The 25,722-nt window shown below is 35.0% G+C and overlaps 1 protein-coding gene and 1 non-coding gene across 9 annotated transcripts in view; both read right to left on the minus strand.

The window, feature by feature from the left end:
* Positions 1 to 25,722, minus strand: part of DNAI7 (dynein axonemal intermediate chain 7) — a 76,886-nt gene that overhangs the window by 27,654 nt on the left and 23,510 nt on the right. For 4 of the 8 annotated variants that reach the window (XM_045465450.1, XM_045465445.1, XM_045465449.1 and 1 more), the window contains 7 exons: positions 24,659 to 24,740; positions 22,400 to 22,491; positions 20,301 to 20,402; positions 19,307 to 19,444; positions 13,967 to 14,113; positions 11,297 to 11,400; positions 9,191 to 9,500 (listed from right to left, as the gene is read on the minus strand). In XM_045465450.1, the coding sequence (XP_045321406.1) occupies positions 9,191 to 9,500; positions 11,297 to 11,400; positions 13,967 to 14,113; positions 19,307 to 19,444; positions 20,301 to 20,402; positions 22,400 to 22,491; positions 24,659 to 24,740 (975 nt within the window). Of the gene's footprint in view, positions 1 to 9,190; positions 9,501 to 11,296; positions 11,401 to 13,966; positions 14,114 to 15,507; positions 15,833 to 19,306; positions 19,445 to 20,300; positions 20,403 to 22,399; positions 22,492 to 24,658; positions 24,741 to 25,722 lie in introns of those variants that run through there. The other 4 variants (XM_045465446.1, XM_045465448.1, XM_045465447.1 and 1 more) reach the window with 4 other exon arrangements.
* Positions 7,796 to 7,902, minus strand: LOC123592249. Its single transcript, XR_006709649.1, has one exon. It is a non-coding gene; the product is annotated as a U6 spliceosomal RNA (small nuclear RNA).

Genomic DNA, 25,722 nt, shown 5'->3' on the forward strand with positions numbered 1-25,722 from the left:
AACAGACACATGAAAAGATACTCAACATCACTCATCATCAGAGAAATGATGGCCTGAGGGGCCATCAAAACCACAATGAGTTACCACAATGAGTTACCACCTCAGACCTGTCAGAATGGCTAAAATTAACAATTCAGGAAACAATGGACATTGGCGAGGATGCTGAGAAAGGGGAACGCTTTTGTACTGTTGGTGGGAATGCAAACTGGTGGAGCCATGAACTGGTGGAAAACAGTATGGAGCTTCCTCAAAAAATTAAAAATAGAACTGTCCTACGATCCAGCAATTGCACTAGTAGGTATTTATCCAAAAGATACAAAAACGCTGATTTGAAGGGGCACATGCACCCCAGTGTTTATAGCAGCACTATATCAAAATAGCCAAATTATGGAAAGAGCCCAAATGTCCATCAACTGATGAACGGACAGAGAAGATGTGGGGTGTGTGTGTGTGTGTTTGTGTGTGTGTGTATGTGTATATATGTGTGTGTGTACACACGTGCACAATGGAATACTATTCGAAAATCAAAAAGAATAAAATCTTGCCATTTGCAACAACGTGGATAGAACTAGAGTGTATTATGCTAAGCATAACAAGTCAGGCAGAGAAAGAAAAGTATCATATGATTTCACTCATATGTGGAATCTGAAGACCCATCTATATAGATTCACTAAAGTGAATCTCTGAGTGAAGGGATGGAAAGAGATACCCGTGCAAAAGGAAACCAAAAGAAAAATAACACAGCTATACTTTTATCAAACAAAATAGACTTTAAGACAAAGACTAATAAGAGACAAAGGTCATTACATAACGATAAAGGGGTCACTCTAACAATAATATACAACACTTTGTGTATACAACATAGGAACACCTAAATAAAGAAACCAATTATTAACAGATCTAAAGGGAGAAATGGCAGCAACACAATACAGTAGGGGGCTTTAATTCCCCACTTTCACCAATGACTAGATCATTCAGACATAAACCAATGCCTTAAATGACATGTTAGACCAGATGAACTTAACAGACATATACAGGACATTCTATCCAAATACAACAGAGTATACATTCTTCTCCAGTGCACATGGAACATTCTCCAGTACAGATCATATGCTAGACCACAAAATAAGCCTGTATTTAAATTTAAATTTAAATTTAGAGAAAATAAATTTAAGAAATTTAAGAAAACTACAATTATATCAAGTATCTTCTCCAGTCACAATGTTAAGAAACTAGAAATCAATTATAAGAAGAAAACTGGAAAATCCACAAATATGTGGAGATTAAACAACATGTTACTGAACACCCAATGGGTCAAAGAAGAAATCAATTGAGAAATTTAAAAAACATACCTTGAAACAAATAAAAATAGAAACACAACATACCAAAACCTATGAGATGCAACAAGAGAGTTATAACAGAGGAGTTCATAGCAATAAACGCCTATATCATGAAACAAGAAAGATTCCAAATAAACAACCTAACTTTACACCTCAAGGCACTAGAAAAGGAACAAATGAAGCCCCAAATTAGAAGTAAATAACAAAGATCAGAACAGAAATAAATGAGTCTAAGACAATAGAAAATATCAATAAAACTAAGAGCTGTTTTTTAAAAAGATAAACAAAACAAATTGACAAAACTTTAGCTAGATTTACCAAGAAAAAAAGAGAACTCAGAATCAGAAATGAAAGAGGAGACATTATAACTGATACCACAAATATGATGGATCATAAGAGACTACACTGAACAATTATACACCAATAAAATATACAACCCAGAAGCAATGGATATTCCTAGAAACATAAACCTGCCAAGACTGAATCCTGAAGAAATAGAAAATCTGAACAAATCAATTGCCAGTAAGGAAATTCAATAAACAAACAAACAAACAAACAAAAACTTCCTAACACACAAAAATTCAGGACCAGATGGCTTCACTGATGGGTTCTACCAAACATTTAAAGAATAATTAACATCAACCATTCTCAAAGTCTTTCCAACAACAGAGTAAAATGGAACATTTCCAAACTAATTTTATAAGGCCAGTATTACCCTGATACCAAAACCAGACAACAGCACCATAAGAAAATTACAGGCCAATAATCCTGATAAACATAGTTGCAAAAATCCTCAACAAAACATTAGCAAACTGAATTCAATAATACATTAAAGGGATCATACACAATGATTGAGTAGGATATATTACAGATTCAAGAATGGTTCAACATCCACAAATCAATCAATGTAATATAGCACATTAACAAAATGAAGGATAAAAATCATATGATTATCTCAGTAGATGCAGAAAAAGCATTTAAAAAAAATTTAAGAGCCACTTTTTGTAAAAACTCTCAACTAAGTGGGTATAGAGGGAATGTACCTCAACATAATGAAGACCATATATGACAAGCCCACAACCATCATACCCAACACTGAAAAGCTGAAAGCTTTTTCTCTAAGATCAGGAATAACACAAGGATGCCCACTCTCATCACTTTTATTTAACATGGTATTAGAAGTCCTAGCCAGGGCAATTATTTCAAGCAAAAGAAGTAAGTCCTCCAAGTGGAAAGGAATGCTATTTGCAGATGACATGATATTATATACAGGAAAACCCTGTTATATATAGAAAGACCCCTAAAGACTACACACAAAAAAACTGTTAGAACTTATCAACATATTCAGTAAAGCTGCAGGATACAAACTCAGTATACAAATATCCCTTGCATCTCGATACAATAAAAACAAATTATCAGAGAAATCAAGAAAATAATCCAATTACAATTCTATAAAAAAGAATAAAATATGAGGAATAAATTTAACTGAGGAGGCAAAAGACTTGTATACTGAAAACCATAAAACACTAATAAAAGAAATTAAAAACACAAATAAGTGGAAAGATATTCTATGCTCATGGATTGAAAGAATTAAAATTTTTAAAAAGTCCATACAGATACAGGTAGTCCAAAGCTATCTGCAGATTCAATGTGAAGTCTATCAAAATTCCAATGGCATTACAAAAAAACAGTCCTAAAATGTGTATGGAACCACAAAAGACCCTGAATAACCAAGGCAATCTTGAGAAAGAGGAACAAAGCTGAGGCATCTAGTAATTAAAACGTAACATATTGGCATAAAACAGACACATATATAAATGGAACAGATAGAGAGACCAGAAGTAAACCCATGCATATTTGGTCAATTAATTTATGAAAAGGGCCTGGGAATATACAATGAGAGAAGAACAGTATCTTCAGTAAATGGTGCTGGGAAAACTGGACAGTCACATGCAAAAGAATGAAACTGGAGCACTTTACATCATACACAAAAATTATCTCAAAATGAACTAAAGACTTGAGCCTAAGACCTGAAACCATAAAACTCCTAGAAGAAAACATAGGTGGTAAACTTGACATTGGTCTTGGTAACAGTTTTTTGGATTTGACACCAAAGGCAAAAGCAACAAAAGCAAATATGAACAATTGGGATTACATCAAACTAAAAAGCTTCTATAGAAACAATCAACAAAAAAAAAGCAACCTACCAACTGGGAGAAAATATTTGCAAATCATGTATCTGATAAGGGGTTAATATCCAAAATACATGAAGAATCTATATAGTGCAATAGCAAGAAACAATCCAATATAAAAATGGGCAGAGGATCTCAATAGACCTTTTCCCAAAGAAGACCTCTAGGTACATGAAATAGACCAACAGGTACATAAAAAGGTATTCAACATCACTAACCATCAGAGAAATGCAAATCAAAACCACAGTGAAATATCACCTCTTACCTGTTAGTTATTTTCAAAAAGATAGTAACAAGGGTTGACGAGGAAATAGAGAAAAGGGAACTCTTGTGCACTGTTGGTGGGAATGTAAATTGGTACAGCCACCATGGAAAACAGTCTGGAGCTTCCTCAAAGTAATTAAAAATAGAGATACCATGTGACCATATGATCCAGCAAATTCCACTTTGGGGTATTTATCCAAAGGAAATAAAAATACCAACTTAAAAAATATATATACACTGTTCACTACAGCATTATTTACAGTAGTCAAGACTGTACTAGAAGCAACCTAAGTGTTCACTGATAGATGAATGTATAAAGAAAATATGGTATATACACACAATGGAATATTATTAAGCCATACAAAAGGAAATGTTGCCATTTGTGACAACATAGATGGACCTTGAAGGCATTATGTGAAGTAAGAGAAAGACAAATATTGGATTATCTTATATGTGGAAGCTAAACAAAAACAAACACAAATTCATAAACACATAGAAGAGACTGGCAGTTACCAAGGGTGGGGGTGAGTAAAATTGGTGAAGACGGCTAAAATGTACAAAACTCCCATTAATAAAATAAATCCTGGGGATGTAATGTACAGCATGGTGACTATGATTAACAATGCTGTATTATATATTTGAAAATTGCAGAGAGAGATCTTAGAAGTTCTCATCACAAAAAAAAATTGTATTTTTGTACCTATGTATGATGATGGATGTTAACTAGACTTATCGTGGTAATTATTTCATAGTAAAGACATCAAATAGATGTTATACACCTGAAGCTAATAGGTATGTCAATCATAGCTTAAAAATTTTAAAATTTAAAGACGTATATAAAATCTATAGGTATATAAAAGTTTATAAGTATATAAAATCGATATTATTTTGAATGACTACTAATATTTGACTGTTGACTATTTGATAATTAATTTGTGGACTATATTTGCTACTATAAAAATATCTCAATAAACATTGTGGCACACTTTTATTTACTTGTCCTATTATTTCAGAACAAATTACTAAAATTAAAATCACTGATAGGTACATTTACATGTGCCAAATTGCCCTTCAGAAAGATTATACAAATTTACATTTCTAACAACAGTATGCGAAAATGAGTCCTCCCCCTCATACTCAATCTGAGAAGACAGGATATAATGTTGCTTCTAATTTGATCACTTATTTGATTCAGTATCTTCTCATCTTTCAACTGGCTAGTTAAACTTCTCCTCTCATCTGCCTCCTCAAGTCCTTTGCCTAATTTTACATTAGGAAATTGTCTTACCAATTTGTAAGAGTTCTTTCGATTCGAATACTAACCCCTTGTTTATGTGTTGAAATAGTTTTCTCATTTCATATCTTTCAAATTTGTTTATAGTGAGGTTTATTGGGCTATACAAATGTTTAGATCCAGGGACGCGTGGGTGGCTCAGTGGGTTAAGCGTCCGACTTCAGCTCAGGGCATGATAGTGGTTTGTGGGTTTGAGCCCCGCATCAAGCTCTGTGCTGACTGACAGCTCAGAGCCTGGAGCCTGCCTCGGATTCTGTCTCCCTCTCTCTGCCCCTCACCTGCTCACACTCTGTCTCTTTCTCTCAAAAGTAAATAAACATTAAAAAAATAAAAAAAACAAATGTTGGATCCAGTGAATCTCCTTTTATGGTCTTGATTTTAATGCACTGATAAGAAAGACCTTAGTAAAGATAATAAAATAACTTCCCTATGTTCTCCTCATATACTTTTATCATTTTGAGCTTTGATTAAAGCTTTAAATATAAAAACAAACTAACCTGTATTTTTTTAGTCTGTAGAGTGAAATATAAAAATTTATATGCTGTTCCACTGCCAATTATTATACTAAACTCATTCTTTCCCTTCTTGATTTCTGGAAATTTATATAGAGTTTGAACCTCTTACTTCATTCTACCATTTCTCTTACTTTTTTTTTTTCCACATCAATTCCACCAAATTATCTTTGACCTCCTCTTTTGAGCTGCTGATCCTCTTTATAAATCCAGTGATTTTTGCCCCCTGCAGTCTACTCACATTTACAAAAATTAGAGGCAAGTGTAGACCCAGTTGACAACTGTTAAAGTCTGTCTTCTCTTGTTACCTAGCACAGCACAGCAAGTGCCTTGAGGGATTCTTCTAAGCAATTACTGCTCCCCTGACTTGACCCCACCCCACCAAGCCTCCCAGCACAGCAAATGGCTTTTCCCTCCTGCTGAGGCACACTTGACCATTACTACAGGTTTCTTCTGCTTCTGTGGAAGAATGCTTTAGCACTATTCATATTAACTTTCTCAGTTTTGGAAGGATGATGGGGCACACGTGCAGAAGCATCTACACACGCCTGTTGGGTGTGGTAAGAGTTTTGGTTCCTGGAAATAGGGGTGGTAATTGAATTAATGTTATTTTCATCTTTCAGGCAATTTTCTCTTTTCAAATCCCCTGATAACAAAGTTCCCTCCAGCCAGGTTCCCCCATCTACCATTCACACAATTGTTGGCCAAGCTTCCCAGGCTGTGGAGAAGTTTCATAAAATAAAACTGTTTCTGCCATATCACTAATTGCCTGCTAACTCTAGTCTGGGGTTCCTAGACTACTTATTTGAGGACAGCTTCAACATTCCATAAAACATGCAATTTACCACTGGGTGGAATGCTTTTGCTGGGTTTACTTTTGTGGCATTATCAACATTAGGTATTGGCATACTGTTAGTTAGACGTTGAAACTGTTCAATAAAACATTAAATAATAACAGAAAAACCCAATTAAACATATTGGTAAGAGCCATTTGAGCTGACGAAATCTTCTTTTGGTACCCTCGAGCTCAATTGCTGAAAGTAAAGGAAAGCACTCCTTACTGTAAATAACCCCTTATTGTCTGAAATAAATGACAGGCCTTGAGAAAAATACATAATTTCACTGTTGACTATGTCAGTGAATTTATATGCTTATACATTAAAAACATTTTTTTGATTCATTTATTTATTTTGTGACAGAGAGAGAGAGAGAGAGAGTGTGTGTGTGTGTGTGTGTGTGTGTATACACTTGAGCACAAGCAGAAGGAAGGGCAGAGAGAGAGGGAGACAGAGAATCTTAGGCAGGCTCCACATGCTGTCAGTGCAGAGCCCGACACAGAGCTTGAACCCATGAACCCAACCACAAGATGCTGACATAAGCTGAAATGAAGAGTTGGATGCTTAACCAACTGACCCATCCAGGCGTCCCTATATGCTTACATTTTTTATATATAACTATTTCCAACATTTACAGAGCATAATAAATCATCACTGCATGAGGCCCCTTTAACAAAGACATGTGCATAAGAAAGAATTGTGTTAGCCATGTAAATTCAAGTAATCTATCAAATTATGTTTTCTAATTTAAAAATTTTTTAATGTGAAATTCTTGAATAAAATCCTGGTGGGTTTTCATAAAACATTAATTATATAATCAAGGGACCTGAGGGGAGAGAAATTATCCAATATTTTTAATCAGATCAAGATCAAACATTTTCAGATACTTTTTGCATCTAACAGTTCTGAATGTTCAACCATGAATCCTGTCAAATTTTAAGTTAATGGGTTTTCATTTTGGTCTTTTTTTACTGCATATTTAAACAATGTCAAGTACAGTGCTCGCTTCGGCAGCACATGTACTAAACAATGTCAAGTCCAGGGCCCATTTACTCATTCTTTATTTTTCCCACCTTTAGAAATCAGTATGTCCCTTCCACTCACATCTGATCAGGTAAAGCAAGTCATGGTCATGCCTAACTTCAAGGTGGTAAAGAGTGTAATCATCCCGTATGTTCAGGAAAGGAAGGATAACAGGAAATACGAACTCTAGTGAAGCTACCAAGCTACCTAAGCTTTTTTTTTTTTTAAGCTTTAAGTTTTTTGTTTTTTGTTTTTTTTAAAGCTATAGGATTGCTCAAAGATCATTTCTTTTTTTTTTTTTTTAATATATGAAATTTATTGTCAAATTGGTTTCAAAAATATGGAACGCTTCACGAATTTGCGTGTCATCCTTGCGCAGGGGCCATGCTAATCTTCTCTGTATCGTTCCAATTTTAGTATATGTGCTGCCGAAGCGAGCACAAAGATCATTTCTTTAAGTGACGAATTTTTAAAGAGAAAATTATTTGTGGGGTGCCTGGGTGGCTCATTTGGTTGAGCACTGACGTCAGCTCAGGTCATGATCTCACAGTTTGTGGGTTTGAGCCCCACATCGGGCTCTGTGCTGACAGCTCAGAGCCTGGAGCCTGTTTTGGATTCTGTGTCTCCCTCTCTTTCTCTCAGCCCCTCCCCTGCTCGCACTTTGTCTCTCTCTCTCTCTCTCTCAAAAATAAAATGAACATAAAAAAATTTTTTAAAAGAGCAAATCATTTCCCACCTCTCTAAAATGTCAGCTATATACAAGTTTCTGGGTTCTCCTCCCCTATTCCTTTTCATTTTGACATGCTCGTAATCATACTCTAAATACTAGTCTTTGTACCGATCATCATGTCATATCCATTTTCTATATTGCTAAAGAATCTTTGTAATCTTTTATTCTGGTGTAATATTTAAAGTGGAATTTTTCAATTAAATTTATTCTTAGAATATCTAATAAATTCCTATTCTGATTTCAAGTTTGTATTCAATCTAATTCTTAACCCTGTTTAAAGAAAATAAACCAATAAAACAATGCATATCGTGTCTTAGCACTTGTAGGAAAACCTGCTACTTCTGGACCTTCCTAAAATGCAGATTGTTTATGGCCAAACATAAAAGCCACTCAGTTCTGAAAAATTCTAAAGACACAGTTAATTCTAACATAAAAAGTAAGTGGCTTGAAAATCCCAGAAATAGAAAAGAGCAGAAAACAACTAAAGGAGTATGATTAGTAAATTGCCCAAATATGTTATATCTAAAGATGTCCAATTTTAAGAGAGGAGTACAGCAGTTTAAGAAAATCAATTTTACTCTCTAAAATTCCATCTTATAAAACCAACAGGTGAGAAAGTAATGTAAGATAATCCTTCAGTTAGTGAAAGTATTTACTACAAATTTCCATTTAATGACAAGTTCCCTTAAGTCAGTTGGAAATAAAATACACAAAAATTAAATTTGCTTCAAAGCTGTTCAGGCATATCCTTAGAATAAAAAGGAGCAATTCCTGTGCTGAATTTTAGGATGTGGAAACAACAGGCTCAATTATGAATAGTGACTATAAATAAAAGGCAAGAAGAAAATATATACATTCAAAACTGAGCCATTGGCAAGAAAGCGGCTTTCAGACAATTTCTTAGTTGTCAAGGAAAAAAATCTTGAGAATGCTTCAAGGGAATCTAGTAACATTTCTTACATAAAGAAAAAATGTATACATTTAAAAAATGTGTCCTACCATTTGTACTTCCATATCACCTTGCTCCTCAACTTTTGTTTCTTCCTCACAAACTGATACAGACTCACGTTCTTGTTGTTTATACTCTTCTTGGAGCTCTTTGCTGATTTCTGCTTCTCCCTTCTGAACTTCATCTTTGACAAAGTGAGTTACTGTGGCAGTATGTCCTTGTAATGATGTTGAAACAGGGCGCAGTGGTGTGGCATGGTCATAGTGAGTATGCAGGAGTCGTATAGCAATGCCACTTGTTGCTAAAATCCTTGGAATTTCAAATCTAATTTGTGTTTCAGAGAATCTGACACTTCTGTACCTGTTAATGATTTTAACAAAAAGGTGAGACTGTAGAAAACGAAGTCTGCTGAGAATCTATACCTAAGCAAGATTTCTCTCCACTTTAATTTTGCCACAGGTTTGAGTCCCAACCCATGCCTGCTTGCTTGCTTTGCAATTTGGACCCAGTTGCTAGTGTTACCCTTCTCAAAAACACTCTCTTGGGATGTATGACCCCATACTCTTCTCTTCCATCTCAGGCAGGTCCTTCTTTGTTTCCCCTGTATGGCTTTCTTCCTGTCCCTTAAATGTTGATATTATATTACTCAGTTCTCTATCCAGGCCCTCTTTCTTTCTCCCTCTACATATTCTCCTTGGATCTTATTTTGATGGCTTCAATCATTACTTATGTAATCTGGCATTTTTAACATGAGTTCTATGTGTCTTGGGATGGAGTAGTGGGACAGAAGAGGGATCCCTGAATCGGCTTTAAGAGGCCCCAAAATGCCCTTACCTATGATGAGTGTATGTAATAAAGTTTGTAAGAGTCTATGACTCCCAAAAAGTTAAGAACTACTGATCTATGTGATAATGACTCCCCAAAATAGATCAACTCAGATTTTTTCAGTGCCTTCAGACAGTTGCACTTGGATATTTCACAAGTACTTCAAACTCAACAGACCCAACATTAAACTCGTCATGCCTGCAGCCCCCCTCATTATCATCAAATAAAACAAAACTTGTTTCTGCCTCCACTATTCACGATCTTAGTAAAAAGACACCATCTAATTCTCTTCTAATTCTCTTCTTAAATCTGGACAGTTAATAGAGGGCTATTCATTTTACTTCTTTAAAAATTATACAGAGTAATTTCTATAGGCAACACATTTTACAATGAAAAGGGTTATATTAATACACTGTCTCATTAGATTTAAACCACAGAGTATTTTACAGCAAATGTAACTTGGAAAGTATTTTGTCCATTCCTGTTACTAAATATCAAAATTAAAGTCCAATTCTTTCCACTATCATATGACTAGTCTTTTCAGAGCTGGGACCAGAACCTAGGCCTCCTAACTTTTACTTTGCAATTTTTTCCCCCTAGAACTCACTGCCATACTAACTCAGTTAATTTGAACTGTTGAAGATTAAATAGCAGAAGTGATTACAAATTTATCATTATCGCTCTCATTTCTCAGAAAGATGTTATTATAAGTGGGGAAACATCACTTAAATATATATATAATATAAATATATTTTATTTTTATAATTAAATAAAATTTATATAATTTATATAATTATACATCATATATTTAATTATATATAATATATGCAATTATATACACAATTACTTATATAATTTATATAATTAAATATAATTAAATATAATTTATATATATATGTATTTTTTAAGTATTATTTAAAAAGTTCACAAAGATTTTTGAAGTTTTAGATTGCCATGTAGAAAGCACCTACCACCCTATGGGGGGTGTGAATTAAGTGGGTAAAGAAAAGGGGAAGACATTTATCTATTCAGCATTTGTTTGTACTAAACATCATGCTATGATTTTTCTATTAATATTTAACCTTCAACCCAATCCTATTAAGTTAAGTAATATAATCATCAGTTGACCATTGATATAATGAAGCTCCAGAAGGCTAAGTAACTTGCCTCAGGTAAATAAATGGCAGTTCTGTGATTCAAACTCCAGCTGGCTGACTTCCTAACATACGTTTTATCCATGTATACCACACTATTATGCAAAAGACATATGCCTGGTCATCATGATGTTACTCCCAATGTCTTTTGACCTACAGTATCACCCATGGGAATACCTTGGATTCTTCTTGAGGTTTGCCCACACATATAGAGTAACATTTTCATCTTGAATGACTTTTTCCATATTTCCACTGTCCAGATCTGCTAATGTACTAGCTTGCTGTAACAGAAAAAGAAAACATTATAAAAGATTAGAGGCCTCATAAAGTATGCAACTTACAAGAGTCATTTCATTACTTAGGTGTTAGATTCCCTTTATTACTTAAAAGAGTAATTTGGGTAAAAATATCAAACTAACAAAAAATTGCTTTAAAAAATTCTCTGAATGATACAAATGAACTTCAATGATACAAATGTGCTTCACCTTTGCACTCAGTTTCCCTTACAGTCTTAAGGATTAAAATTGGTCCTGTATTCCCAGGATTACTGTTAAAATTTTAGCATTATCATGATTACCATGAACCCTTTTCAATTTTAGCATTATCATGATTTTTCATCTTAACTATACACCTGTTTCTTTATCTGTACCTTATTAAAATGTAGATCATGCTACTGCAAAAGTTAGTTCATTTCTGAACATTATCAAATTTAGAAAACAAAATTTCCAGTTTATGAAATCCAAATGAGTCATGTTTCATTAGTCTGACACTTGATGTCCAACATTAAACGCACAATTTAAGGATGTTCTTAAGAATGTTTGATAAAAACAAATAGAGCTTGTTGCATGTTAGCTCTCTTAAATGCCTCAAATAAGTCAATACTGTATGTGTATAGCTGCCATATTGTAAAACCTTAGAAGTACTGGAGATTGAATAGATTGTTAATTTTTAAAAAGTCATTGATCCCCCACACTTTTTTCCTTAAAAGGTGACATTACCTTTTGAAGTATCCAGAATAGCTGTCTTGTAGAACACTGTGAATTTATCTGATTGTTTCCTCATGGTATTGTTTAACTTGCTTTTCTATCCCCTTTATTTTTTGTAACTTTTTTGAAAGTTAGGTGTGTACATAGGCTTAGTTATTTTTGGCAAGAAGGCATTGGACCTTATGTTGTGTTCTTCATATTGCATCCTATCAGGAGCTCTATGATGTCCCACTATTAACAATGTGGACTTGATCACTTGGTTAAGGCGTAAGTACCCATATTCTCCCAGTTACAAAGTATACTTGTCCCCAGTCAATAAATAATCTGTGGCCTAATACTTTGGCACTAGGAGAATCAGGTGTTCTTCAACAACTTTTCACCTAATTATCTAGGTGAAAATGATCCTTATCATTTATTACAACTGGGGACTGAAAAATGGTGACTTTCTAACTTACAATTCCTTCTACATTTATCAGATGGCATTCTTCTATAAAGAACTATTCTTTCCCCTTACTCCACTGTCCCCCTTCCTTTTTGGAGTTATCACTTTAGACCCATAGATTTTTCTTTATTTAATGCGTTATAAGCAATTATGATTATTCTTTCTGATATTCAAATTATTACAAATTTGACCAGTGAGAGCTTCTTTAAGCTAGTTCTATGCCTTTGGATATGACTCCAATAGTGTGTAAGTATTTATTTGCTTTCTAGCACAAGATAATTCAATCTCATCTTTCACTGTCCTTGCTCCAGACCCGGAATCAGCTGTTTACCCCAGTTAGACTTGGTTCCATCTTAAGGATTAAAAAGGAATCTGCTTCATACTGATATCTCCACTTCAAATTTAACATTACAGTATTTTTTTCCTAATCTTTTACGTACTGTTTTTCTCTTAAAATAATCTTGATTACTAATAATTTTAATACACTTCCTTGTTTTTCTTAAAATACAAATCAAAGAGTTGCAAAATTATATGAATATTACTAACAATAAATTTAGTGAAGTTTAAGCCTTCTTCGCATTTCTTTTTGTAGTTAGAACATATGCTACCAACACTATACAGAGGATTATGTTCTAGACCAAAATAAACCAAAATAACCACAAACCATGTGTGACCTTAAGGCTGTTTTCTGATTAGAGGACAAAATAAAACAAAAACGGCTATAGAAGACATTCATGGGATATTAGCCAAAATTTAAATATGGACTGGATGTTAGAGTATGGAATTATTACTTCCTAAGGTATAATAATGATTTTACAGTTATTTCGGTATTATTTTTAGCGATAAGATATTTGGGAAAAATAGAGTGACTACCAATAATTATAATCGTTTTCAACTCATTTATCTAGAGTAGTGAATATCTAACATACAATGTTTAGCAAATTTATTTTCATAGTGATCCCACTAAACCTTAGCAAGTATAAGGAAAAAACTGGACTTTAACTACATTGATAATGTTTTTTTTTCTTTAGAAATATTTATGGTTGGGGGCACCTGGGTGGCTCAGCTGGTTGGGCGTCTGACCCTTGGTTTCAGCTCAGGTCATTATCTCACGTCATGGGTTCAAGCCCCGCATCACAGCGTGCAGCCTGCTTGGGATTTCTCTCTCCCTCTCTCTTTGCCCCTCCCCGGCTTGCTTTCTTCTCCCTCTCTCTTAAAAAATAAACATAAATAAAAATTTGGAAAAAAGAAGTATTTATGGTTGTTAGATCTGGATAAATGTATGTGCCTCATATTATTCTACTGACTTTTCCATAGCCTTTTAATTACAAAAAGATACTAGATGTTTTATTATGTAGCATAAAGTTTTCATTCTTATAAAAGTTAATCATAAGTTATGAGTAAAATAATCACACTTACTCTGAGAAGTCGTTCTGTGGCTACATTGAACTTAAGATGGAGGAGCTCCTGCAGCTCTAGAATTGATCCTCGGTATTGTATTATAGTTTTATCTTCCAAATCATATGATGGCGTTTGCAATAAAAGTAATCTCAACTTCTCAATTAACTATAAGGTAAAATGTAAAGTAAAAATTTACTCTAAAAATAAATTAAACTTCTGACAAATAGTCAAAGAAAAAGTGAAAAGGCAATGTCCTATCACTTTAGAATTGATGAACACATCGTATCATCAGTAAAACATAAAAATCCTTTCTTGTGTTAATTGTATTATTTAAGATCATGGAAAAATAAAAATATTTCCTCCAGATACTCCTTTATAAAAATTCTCAACTATTGGCAAGTTATAGAGGAGGCATAGCTTGGATGCTGAAGACAATGGAACAATAGAAATAGTGATATAACAATAATGAGGAGGAGGGGCACCTAGGTGGCTCAATCAGACAAGTGCCCAACTTCGGCTCAGGTCATGATCTCACTCACAGTTTGTGAGTTCGAGCCCCAAGTCCGGCTCTGTGCTGACAGCTCAGAGCCTGGAGCCTGCTTCGGATTCTGTGTGTCTCTCTCTCTGGGCCCCTCCTCCACTTGCTCTCTGTTTCTCTCAAAAATAAACATTAAAAAAATTTAAAACAAGCAAATAAACAATAATGAGGAGGAGAATGAGAAGGTGGAAGAGCAGATAGTTACTAATATGTACCGAATGTTTATATAGGTGCCCACAGCAGGCCACCCCCAAATGCAGCACAATGGCATATTGATCATTTTGAATTGAAACTACTTGAGAAGCAATCAGTGTAAAGACACTTGCACCCTCCTCTGTCTCCTGAAAGCAGGAAACAAATCTCCCGTATGAAAATACCTTCCCTGTACTAAGAAGTAAAAAGACCAGAGATAGGAACTTTAAAGTCAAGAAAACTGTAGAAATAAACCTTGTTACTTTTTTTTTTTTTTTTTTTTTACTAATCTACCACATCAGACCAAACTCCACTTAGAATTCCTTACTAACTAAAGCTCACAAACACCTATTTTCCTTATCTTGTAAATTCCTCACAAATCGATTGTCTAAAATGTATAAAAACTGCCTGCCTCGGTCATTTCTTTGGGTCTCAATTTCATTATTGGGTCTCCATGCACGTCTCATGTGTATTGAATTCTCAGTCCAGCTGAAAGAGCTTGAAGGATAGAAGAATTTCCCCTCTCCTACACTTACTATGTGCCAGGAACTGTTCTAAATGTTTATGTTTTGATTCATTCTATCTTCATCATAACTCTATGAGGTAGATACTGTTATTATGCCTATTTTTATAGATAAGGAAACTAAGGCAGTCTGATTCCATTGGTAAGGAGTTTGAAAGACCCCACTCCTTCCTAACAGCAAGTGAAAAGCTCGACAGACTGAAAAATCAACAACTCTTCTTTGATCAACAAGGAGGAAGGAGACTGGGCAAATGCCTGATCTCAAGACTGGAAAGACCTATAAGTGAACAGAGGGAGTTAGCTTACCATGGTATATTCAGGAACAAAAGCCACTGCAGAAACCAGTGCCAGATAAGAACATCTGAAACTGCAAATGACAAATTACTGAAGGCTTAGTGTGGACAGCTCTTGAGAGTTAAAAACTCCAGGAGAGCACAGCCATGGAAGGAGGAGAGCCCACAATACTGTGAGACTTACCTCCAAATGCTCCACCAGGTTCTCCCAATAAATATGGGAGCAGAATCCCCTCCTACTTCCAGCAGAGGGAAGGGAAAAGGAACGGTTTTGAAATACACCAGAGTACTCTATCCTTAACAAGGCCTGATCTTAGGGGAAACTAATTAACTAGAGCCTAAGTTTTTTTTTTTTTTTAATTTTTTTTTTTCAACGTTTATTTTATTTTTGGGACAGAGAGAGACAGAGCATGAACGGGGGAGGGGCAGAGAGAGAGGGAGACACAGCATCGGAAACAGGCTCCAGGCTCTGAGCCATCAGCCCAGAGCCTGACGCGGGGCTCGAACTCACGGACCGCGAGATCGTGACCTGGCTGAAGTCGGACGCTTAACCGACTGCGCCACCCAGGCGCCCCTAGAGCCTAAGTTTTGGGACTTTCATCAAAGCCTCACTCACCTGGGGGAAAGGAAATAACTCCAGCTAGCACCAGCCATCCCCTCCCACCTGAGGGGAACAAAATAAATTAAAAACACTTGTGAAGTTCACCATGCAGAGATACAGGCTTATTAAAAGACCGAGACCTAATTGCAGGACTGTAGGATTCTTCTCCTCCCCAGCCCCACCTCACAGCCATATTACTAAAGCCCTATTTATACCACTTCCTTTCACTCAGTACATCATGTCCAGCTATCAGGAGAAAATTACAAGTCATACCAAAAGGCAAAAACCACTATTTGAAAAGACAAAGCAAGCATTAGAACCACACATGGCAGGGATATTGAATTATCCGACCAGGAATTTAAAACACCTATGATTGATATGCTAAGGGCTCTACTGGATAAAGCAGACAGCATGCATAAATAGATGGGCAACGTAAAGCAGAGAGATAGAAATCCTAAGAAAGAACCAGATAGAAATGAATGAATGCCTTTGGTGGGCTTATTAGTAGACTGGACTTAGCAGAGGAAAGAATCTCTGAGCTAGAGGACATAACAATAGAATCTTTGAAAACTAAAGTCAAAGAAAACAAAAAGTGAAAAAATCTATATATATTTTTAAACAGAACAAAGTATCCAAGGACTGTGGGACAACTACAAAAGGTATAGCATACATGTAAAGGGAATACCAGAAGGAGAAAAGAGGGAGAAAGGAACAGAAGAAATATTTGAAATAACAATTTCCCTAAATGAATATCAGATGCTAAACTACAGGTTCAGGGAGCTTGGAGAACACCAAACAGGATAAATGCCCCAGAAAACTACACTTAGGCATATTATTTTCAAACTACAGAAAATCAAAGATAAAAAATCCCGACAGAAGCCAGAGGAAACAACACCTTACCTTAAGAGAAACAAAATTACGAATTACATTTAACTTCCCAGAAATCATCTAATCAAGAAGAGAGTGGAGATATTTAAAGTGTTGAGAGAAATTGAGGCACAGCATGACCAAGGAACAAGTAATAAGTGGCAGGATTTAGTTTTGAACACTGACACAGAAAATACCTAGAAAATTTCTAAATTAAGAGAGGTGGCATTGTGGTGGAGGGCAGTATGGACTTAAGCCAGCATGCAGGGCTTCGATCCTAGCGACTTCCTACTGGCAGTGTGGACTTGGGTAAGTTATATAACATCTTTGTACCTCTGTGCATCACTATGCCCTCTTCATTTGTAAAATGAGAATACTGGTGCCTACCTCCTAGGTAGCTATGAATTATTATAAGAATTCAGCAAGTAACTATTTCTAAAGCCTGGAATAGTAAGTATTGTATAAGAGCTTGCCAAATAAATACATTTGATAATTTGGAACTTAGTGTTTACCGTGGGGTCACTGCTATCCAATTCTTTCTGTTCCTCAAGTGCTGCCCTCTTTAGTTTCCTATTGCTATGATCATCCTCCTCTCCTATTTTGTTTTACCTGCCCTTTCCTCATTTTCTGTACTATTTCTTACTTCTATTTCTGTAACCCACTCTCATAATAGGAAGATTTCACTTCCAGCTCATCACTAGTGAACTCCAGTAATACTTCCCACTCTCCCCCAGCTATTGCAGAGCACTGGCTTCCTGGGCCAGCAGCATGCCATGGCAGCCGGCAGAGAGGATGTGCAATGGCAAGAACCCTGTACAATGAATTCACTGGTGTCCAAATATCTCACAGTGGACAGGAGGCTTGGGAGCTTCTGGAAAGTCAGAGTAAGCCCTATTTAAAGTCTCATAGGAGACTCTAAGCAAGTCACAGTTTTTCTCTCTACATATGTAAAATGGATCTCGTACGCTTGCCCACATCATATTAGGCAATGCATGTTATGAGCTTAATGGTCCGGAGCTACTCCATCTTCATAACAACATGCTGAAGAAGTAAACCCCAGCGACAAGAAGCGCAAAAATGTGGTGAGGAATTGCAACAAAAAGCATTAGAAGATAATAGGACCAAGTGCAGTGAATTCCTTCCAGTTCCTACTACTATGTAAGTGTGCCTAGTATGGGTTTCTTTCTATGCATCCTAATGGGATTTGTTGGGTTTCTTGAATCTGAGGGTTTGTATTTTTCCTCAATTCTGGAAAGATGTCAGCCATTTTCTCTTTGAATACTGTCATTCCCTTCTGGTACCCTTTTTCGATGCATTTTAGCCCCTTTTACTCTATCATACATACCCATTAACTGCTCATTAATATTTTCCATCTCTTTATCTCTTTCTGTGTGCCATATTTTGGTAAATTCTTCCAATACAACTTGTGATTCACTTGTGATTAAGAATTCTCAGTAGAGACATTTTTGTTTCCCTTCAATAAGCTCAAGATGAGCCAAACAAGTTCTTATCATCTCCCTTTGCAGAGCAGGTATTTCCCCTATCATCCACAATAACTTTTTGAGGCTCCCAGCCATACACGGAGTTTCTGATCCAACTTGCCACCTTGCATGGACCCTAGGCTTTGCTTCCTGATGGTCCTTTAAACCAATGCTAACCCAAGACTTAACAGAAAAAGAAGCCTCTTGAAAAGTGGTGTCTCTGGGAAGCGACTCACTTTGAGATTTGCCCACTTTTCTGAATTGTTTTATGGCCTCCAAGATTTTCCCTTACTTTCTTTTGAAATAGGCAATGAATTTAAATATCATTAAAACATTTTTCTTTTAGCATTTTTAAGTGCATCATAAAATGCTAGTTCCTCAGGGTAGCCTATCCATCCTATTTGCAGAACTAGAAGGTAGGATATTCTTATTCAGCTTTGTTCTTTCATGCCTAGAAGAGTAGGTGCCTGGCACATAGTTGACATAGAAAAGTATGTGTAGTGAATCACCAAATAGTGGAAAATTTCAACTCAAGATAAAATCATGCACTTTCCCTCCAAGTTATCTACATAAATGGATGCAACTTGATTTTTTTTCCCTGCTTAGATTAGACACATAATGTTTCACATTTATGTTATACTGACCTCATCTAAGGTGGCAAAGATAAAAAATAAAAATGGGAGTTGTAAAAACAAAAAAAAGAGAAAGGTTAAATATTTTTCTCGATATCCAAACACGCAGTAGTGTTATTAATTGGCAAATACAAATATATATTTGTTTAATTTATTTCTATTTTGGAGTCGATACCAGACAATTTGTAACTTAAACAACTTAAAATTACAGAGTAATACTCTCGGACATACATTTAGCACTAATTTACTCTTCGCGATCACTTCCTCTAAAGTCTCATTTGTTTCCTCTTTCCACAGACTAATGAAAGTATTAATTTCTGGGGATACTGAAGGATCAGGACTTCCATCACATTGAATGTAGTGATTCCACTGTGGAATAAAAATGTTGGAAGGGTCACAATGATGAAAATGCAAAGATTAAATAACTTTTTTCCAAGTATCAGTTCTCATAATCTAGTTTTCCCAATTTAGGTAAAAAAAATTATGACTTTAACTGCCTACTTGAGATATCTCTATAATAACCAAATTCTCTTTATCAAAATAATTTATAAGCCTCAATAGTTCAAATAAATAGCAATTCTAGTAATTGTCATATTTTTTAAAAAAACAGTATTTATGAGTTGGTTTTGTTTTGCTTTCGTCTCTAAACATATAACTCCTGTATTTACAAAAGCCAACACTTGGGCTAACTTCTACTTACCAAATTATTACTGTTTTTTGTGGGTTTTTTTTTCCAAATTATTACTAATTGTTAATCACCACTGTCATTTTAGTATGAGTTCTTCCATTCATTTTGCAGTCTATGAAACTTCTACACTTGTAATCATATTGTACTTTGCTTAAAATTATAGTGTAATCATCTTTTGCCATATTATTACAGTTTTTTTTCTTTTTCTCCTTATAAGAACCTTTATTTTTTTCCAAAGTTACACTGTTTTGAGCAATGCTAGATTGACTTAAGCTCAGTTTTCTATTTTAATTCAGAATAATTTCTTCAGTATAGATTCTCCCAAAATTAAATCAGAGTCAAAAGATACAAAAATTTCAAGGGTCTTATTATTGACAATAGTTTTCTACAAAGGTATGTGAATTTGCTACATGCAATATGACAGATTGTCAAATTAGAGATGTTTTACAGACAAATTAAAAATATGAGGGGATTAAAAAGGATATCAGAGTATAATTTCCTCTTGTGGCACACACAAACACACAAAATCAGTTTTACCTGAGAGAGCAATCTAGTATCTCGTTTCAACTTCTCTGCTTCAGGAAAACACTCCTCTAATAAATAAAGTTCTTCAAGTTCTTCATTCCTCCTTTCTAGATCCTGTTGCATGGGGATACATTGGTGGGCTCTTTAATTTTAGCTTTATGTTTCACAGGTAGCATCTAAGCTTTACTCGGCAAAATACAGAGTTTCAAAATGAACACTAAAATTAGTTTGAATGTAACTGGTATTTCCAAAAGGTTTCCTCTGAAACAGAGGTTTGCAAGTTATCTGCAGACACCTGGTGGGTCCCCAAGACTCTTCAGGGATCTGTGAGGTCAAATATGTCTTCATAATAATACTGAAACAGTATCTGCCTCTTTTGCAGTGTATACATTTACACTAATGGTGCAAAATGGTCTAAAATTGCTGGTGTCTCAGCACAAATCAAGGCACAAGCTATACTAGGAGTCATATTCTTTGGGGTTTGTGGGTGGTAAACAGCCATTTTCATATAAGAGCGACCTGAGGAGGTGAAAATTATTAATTTTGTTAAGTGTCAACCTTTCAGTATAAGTCTTTTGATTGTTCTATGTGCATAAAGCGAGAAGTATGCATAAAGCGTTCTGCCATGTTTCAAAGGACAAGGCTGTCTTGAGAAACCACTGCTTGCACGATTATTTGAGTATTTTGGCAGACACTCTCAAAAATGAATGCACTGAGTATGTCACTTTCAGGAAAGAATTAAAAGTATTTGCTGCCAATAATAAAATTCAAGCTTTCAAATAAAAATTCAAATTAAACAAAAAAACTTCTATCGACCACTGTGAGCTTGACATTTTCTCAATCCTTAAAAACCTTTCTGATTTGATTGGGGAAGACATCAATGCATGTGATTTTTGGTAACTAATAATAAAAACGTGTCAACATTTGGAAGGAAATTATTCAGTAAACCAAGTTTTTCTAAGCAACCAATGTATGATATTTCAAAATCATACATGGATACAAGATCAATTTAAAGGGTAAGACAGATCAGTGTTTTAGTATAACACTATGAAAACTTCGTTGATATGATTTCACATTCCATATTAAGAAACTATGACTTACTGAGTTTTGGTATAGAATCAAAAAGAATATCCACAATTACCTGAAAGGCTATTACAATATTCCTCTTTTCCAACTATGATTCTGTGTGAGGCCAGATTTTCTTTATACACTTCAATAAAAACTCATTGTAACAGACAGAATACTGAACAGATATGAGAATCTAGCAGTCTTTTGTTAAGTCTGACATCAAAGAGACTTTAAAAACATAAACAATGCCACTTATTTCTCTAGTTTAAAAAACATAGAATGTGTGGTGATGAATGTTAACTAGACTTATTGGAATAATCATTTCACAATATATACAAACATTGAATCACCATGTTTATACCTGAAACTAATACAATGTTATATGTCAATTATAACTCAATAATATATAATTATATGTACAATAGTTTTCTTCCTTAAAATATGTTAATATATTTACTTATTTTTATTAATGTTTATTTTATATAATATTTAATGTCTATTAATATGACGTGTCTTAAAATTTCTCGGTTTGAGTTTCTAATGTGGTAAATATTGAGAAATATGACCCACATAAATAAATTTCCTTGGGGGAGGTCTTCAATTTTTAACAGTTATGAGGCTTGTCGAGATCAGAACTACTGATATGAAAAATCCTGGTAATTCTGGTAAAAAAGAGAAGTAAAACTAAAATATGAGAGGTAGAATTTGAGTTTTGGGGGAGGAAGCCCTGTTTAATTATCTATAAAACAGATCGAGAAAAATAACTTAATGCCTACAAGCAAGGGCTCTGAAGCGAGACTATTTATGTCTAAGTCCTGGCTCTTCAACTCATTAGCTGCTTACCTTCCCTTTTCCTCAATTTCCTTATCTGTGAATTGTGGGTAATAATTTCACTTCTTTATGGTAGGATTAAAGGAGTTAAACCAGTTTACATAGGCCTATACATTAGTGGTAGGTATGGGGAAGAGTGACATTAAATGGCCAAACAGATCTGATAGCTACATACTTTGTCTTCATTAATAACATTACTAATGTTTACATACTTTTGCTTCAAGTTGATGCCATTTTTCTCTCTCAATCCGTTGTCTTTCAAGACTTTCCATTTCTTCTTTTTCATGTTTCACACGGGCTTCCTCTAAAAAACCAAAAAAATTTTTTCTCAGTGATTAAATCAATCTAATTTTAATCCCTTAAAGTTACTTAAAATATTTTCAAGATATAATGGTAGTGAAATATTTTATAGAACTTACAGCCTATATTATGTGGTAGAAGTAAGACAAATGCTGGATTTCTTTCAAAAAAGTAACATGACTCAAACTTTCTGGCCAAAAAAAATAGGCCCATAATAATATTTCTCTTCTCCAAATTTATAGCAATCCAATAATAATTTTAAATAAAAAATGACAGAACTATCATAGGTAATTAAGGAGAGGTAAAATCTTCAGGAGATTTCCATAAGTTTCTTAGATCTACATCATTAGAAGCAATTACCACTTTTCCTAAGTTCATTTATGTATTTTGAGAGAGAGAGAGTGTGTGCACATGTGTGAGCATGGGAGGGGTAAAGAGAAGGAGAGAGAGAATCCCAAGCACGTTCTGTGCTGTCAGCTCAGAGCCCAACAGGCCAATCTCACAAACTGTGAAATCATGACCTGGGTCGAAATCAAGAGTCAGATGCTTAACTGACTAAGCCACCCAGGCACCTCCAGAAGCAATTACCTTAAACTTCTCTTGCTTTCACTATTAAATACGAAAGATATGTTGAAGAATGTAAGTTTAATCCAATATAATAAAACTTTCCCCAAGTGCTAGATCCTGATACTGTATTCTTATCATGAGCCACCTAAAAAGGATTTAATAATGATTGTATATAAAAAAAAAATCAACGTGGAACCTGAGGACAGACTTTTAAAACCTGAATTTGAATCCACAGGTTCTTTAAGAAAAAAATTTATTTATTTATTTATTTATTTATTTATTTATTTATTTAGAGCACACAAGCAGTAGAGGGGCAGAGAGAGAAGGGGAGAAAGAATCCCAAGCAGGCTCCACCCTGTATGTGGAGCCTGAGGTGGGGCTCCATCTCACAACCATGGAATCACAACTTGAGTCGATATCAAGAGTCAGATGCTAAACCAACTAAGCCACCCAGGCACTCCCACACATGCTCTTGATGCTAAAAGGTATACCAGTTTTTTTTAAATCTCTTTTTGTTATTTTAAATAATAGATATTTTTATTAATTTTTAATTTACTTTTTTTTTAACAAATGAAAATCCTCTTTAAATTTGGCAAATGCATATTATTAAACTATAATAACTTAGGCTGTTCTGTGCATTTCTTGTTAGTGTCTATTTCCTATTTCCCATATTTAATGAATTTAAGTTTCAGAATCCATACTGTAGAATTAGCACCAAAGCCCCTAATTTCATAGGTAAACATAAACATTTCAAGACATGATTGCCAGAGTTAGCAAATAAAAATACAAGATGCTCAGTTGAAGTTGAATTTCAGATAAATAAATAGCCTTTTGGGGGGGGGGGGTTTATCCCAAATCATCTATTATTTATCTGAAATTCAAACTTAACTGCACATTCTGTACTTTTTTTAATGTTTATTTATTTTGAGAGACAGCATGCACAAGAGCTGGGGAGGGGCAGAGAGAGAGAGAGAGAGAGAAGGAGACAGAATCCCAAGCAGGCTCCACACTGTCAGCACAGAGCCCTCTGTGGGTCTCAATCAGATGGCTCTGAGATCATGACCGGAGTTTAAATGAAGAGTTGGATGCTTAACCAACTGAGCTTCCCAGGTGCCCCTCCATGGGAATTCTGTATTTTATCTGGCAGCTCCACCTCAAGATATATCTCAAAGTGATTGGTGTATAGTAACAAAACTTTCTGGGTACCCTTTAAATAGCAGATAACTATTTAAAAAACAGATGAAATTTGGGGCGCCTGGGTGGCTCAGTTGGTTAAGGGTCTGACTTCAGCTCAGGTCATAATCTCACAGTTTGCGGGTTCGAGCCCCATGTAGAGCTCTGTGCTGACAGCTCAGAGCATGAAGCCTGCTTAGGATTCTGTGTCTTCCTCTCTCTCTGTCCCTCCTCCACTCGCACAGTGTGTGTGTCTCTCTCTCAAAGATAAACATTAAAAATTTTTTTTAAAAATTAAAAAATAAACAGATGAAATTTGAAAAATTGAAGAATTTTGAAAATTCTTTTTAAAAATATTGATGGGAATATAGAAATATCAACTATTTTTTAAGTCCCTGCATGTGAAAATAGTATCACTATGTACTTTGTACCTTCCTCTTTTTGCCGTCTCTCCTCCTCCTCCTGTAGCTGCTTTAACCGTTCAGCTTTGGTGATTTTCTTCTTCCTGGCAGACTTAAATGTCATAACATAAAAAAAGGCTACTAATATACATATCTCTCAAATGCATAAAATACATACCTCTCAAACAGTAATTATGAAAAATACTTTTACTTCCATGAATCCAGTCTTTCATTCATTCAAATAAAGACTACCTATCCTGTACAAAGCCTTGCCTTAATGTATTGAGGACAAAGTATGGAAACAAGTAAGAAAAATAAGCAAAGTTATTAAAAGGCAACAGTGACAGTGACAATTTAATTATTATATAATTAATAGTATACAACTTAAATAAGCTTCTTATTCCCAGTTTCCACATCTTTAAAATGGTGCTAAATAAGACCTCATTTTATTGTTGTAAAGATTAAAATAAAATATATGTAAAAACAGTTTTAATACCACTACATGCCTATAATAATTAAAAATATTTTTATGACTAACAGATATACAGAGAGTCATTTTTAAGTTTAGAGGAAGGAGAGATTATTTTCAACAATTGGAATGAAGTAAAATTTTTATAGAGCAGGTAGTATTTAAGTTTGTGCCCAGAAGATTTTAAAATGCAAATATGCAGGGAAGAGTATTTCCTATCTCAAGAAGAGGGAAATGCAGGCAATAAGATATGGAGATGGGATAGCACTGGAAAGGCCAACAAGTTCATGGACACTGGGGAGATTCCAAGGAAAGGTGATAGAAACGAAAATGGAAAAGAAGGTTGGAGCCTATGCTATAGAGGTTGGACATTATTTTAAAAGAACTGGAAACCTCCTAAAAGTTTTGAGAAGGGCTATGGCTATTAAGAATACAATTTTAGGATTTTGGAAGAAGATGGTGGCGTAGGAGGATGCTGGGCTCACCGCGTCCTGCTGATCACTTAGATTCCACCCACACCTGCCTCAATAACCCAGAAAACTACCAGAAGACAAGCAGAATGGATTCTCTGGAGCCAAGCGTAGACAAGAGGCCCATGGAAGAGGGTAGGAAGGGCAGAGAGGCG

This window comes from Leopardus geoffroyi, chromosome B4 (assembly GCF_018350155.1).
Source record: "Leopardus geoffroyi isolate Oge1 chromosome B4, O.geoffroyi_Oge1_pat1.0, whole genome shotgun sequence".
NCBI classification, from domain to species: Eukaryota; Metazoa; Chordata; class Mammalia; order Carnivora; family Felidae; genus Leopardus; species Leopardus geoffroyi.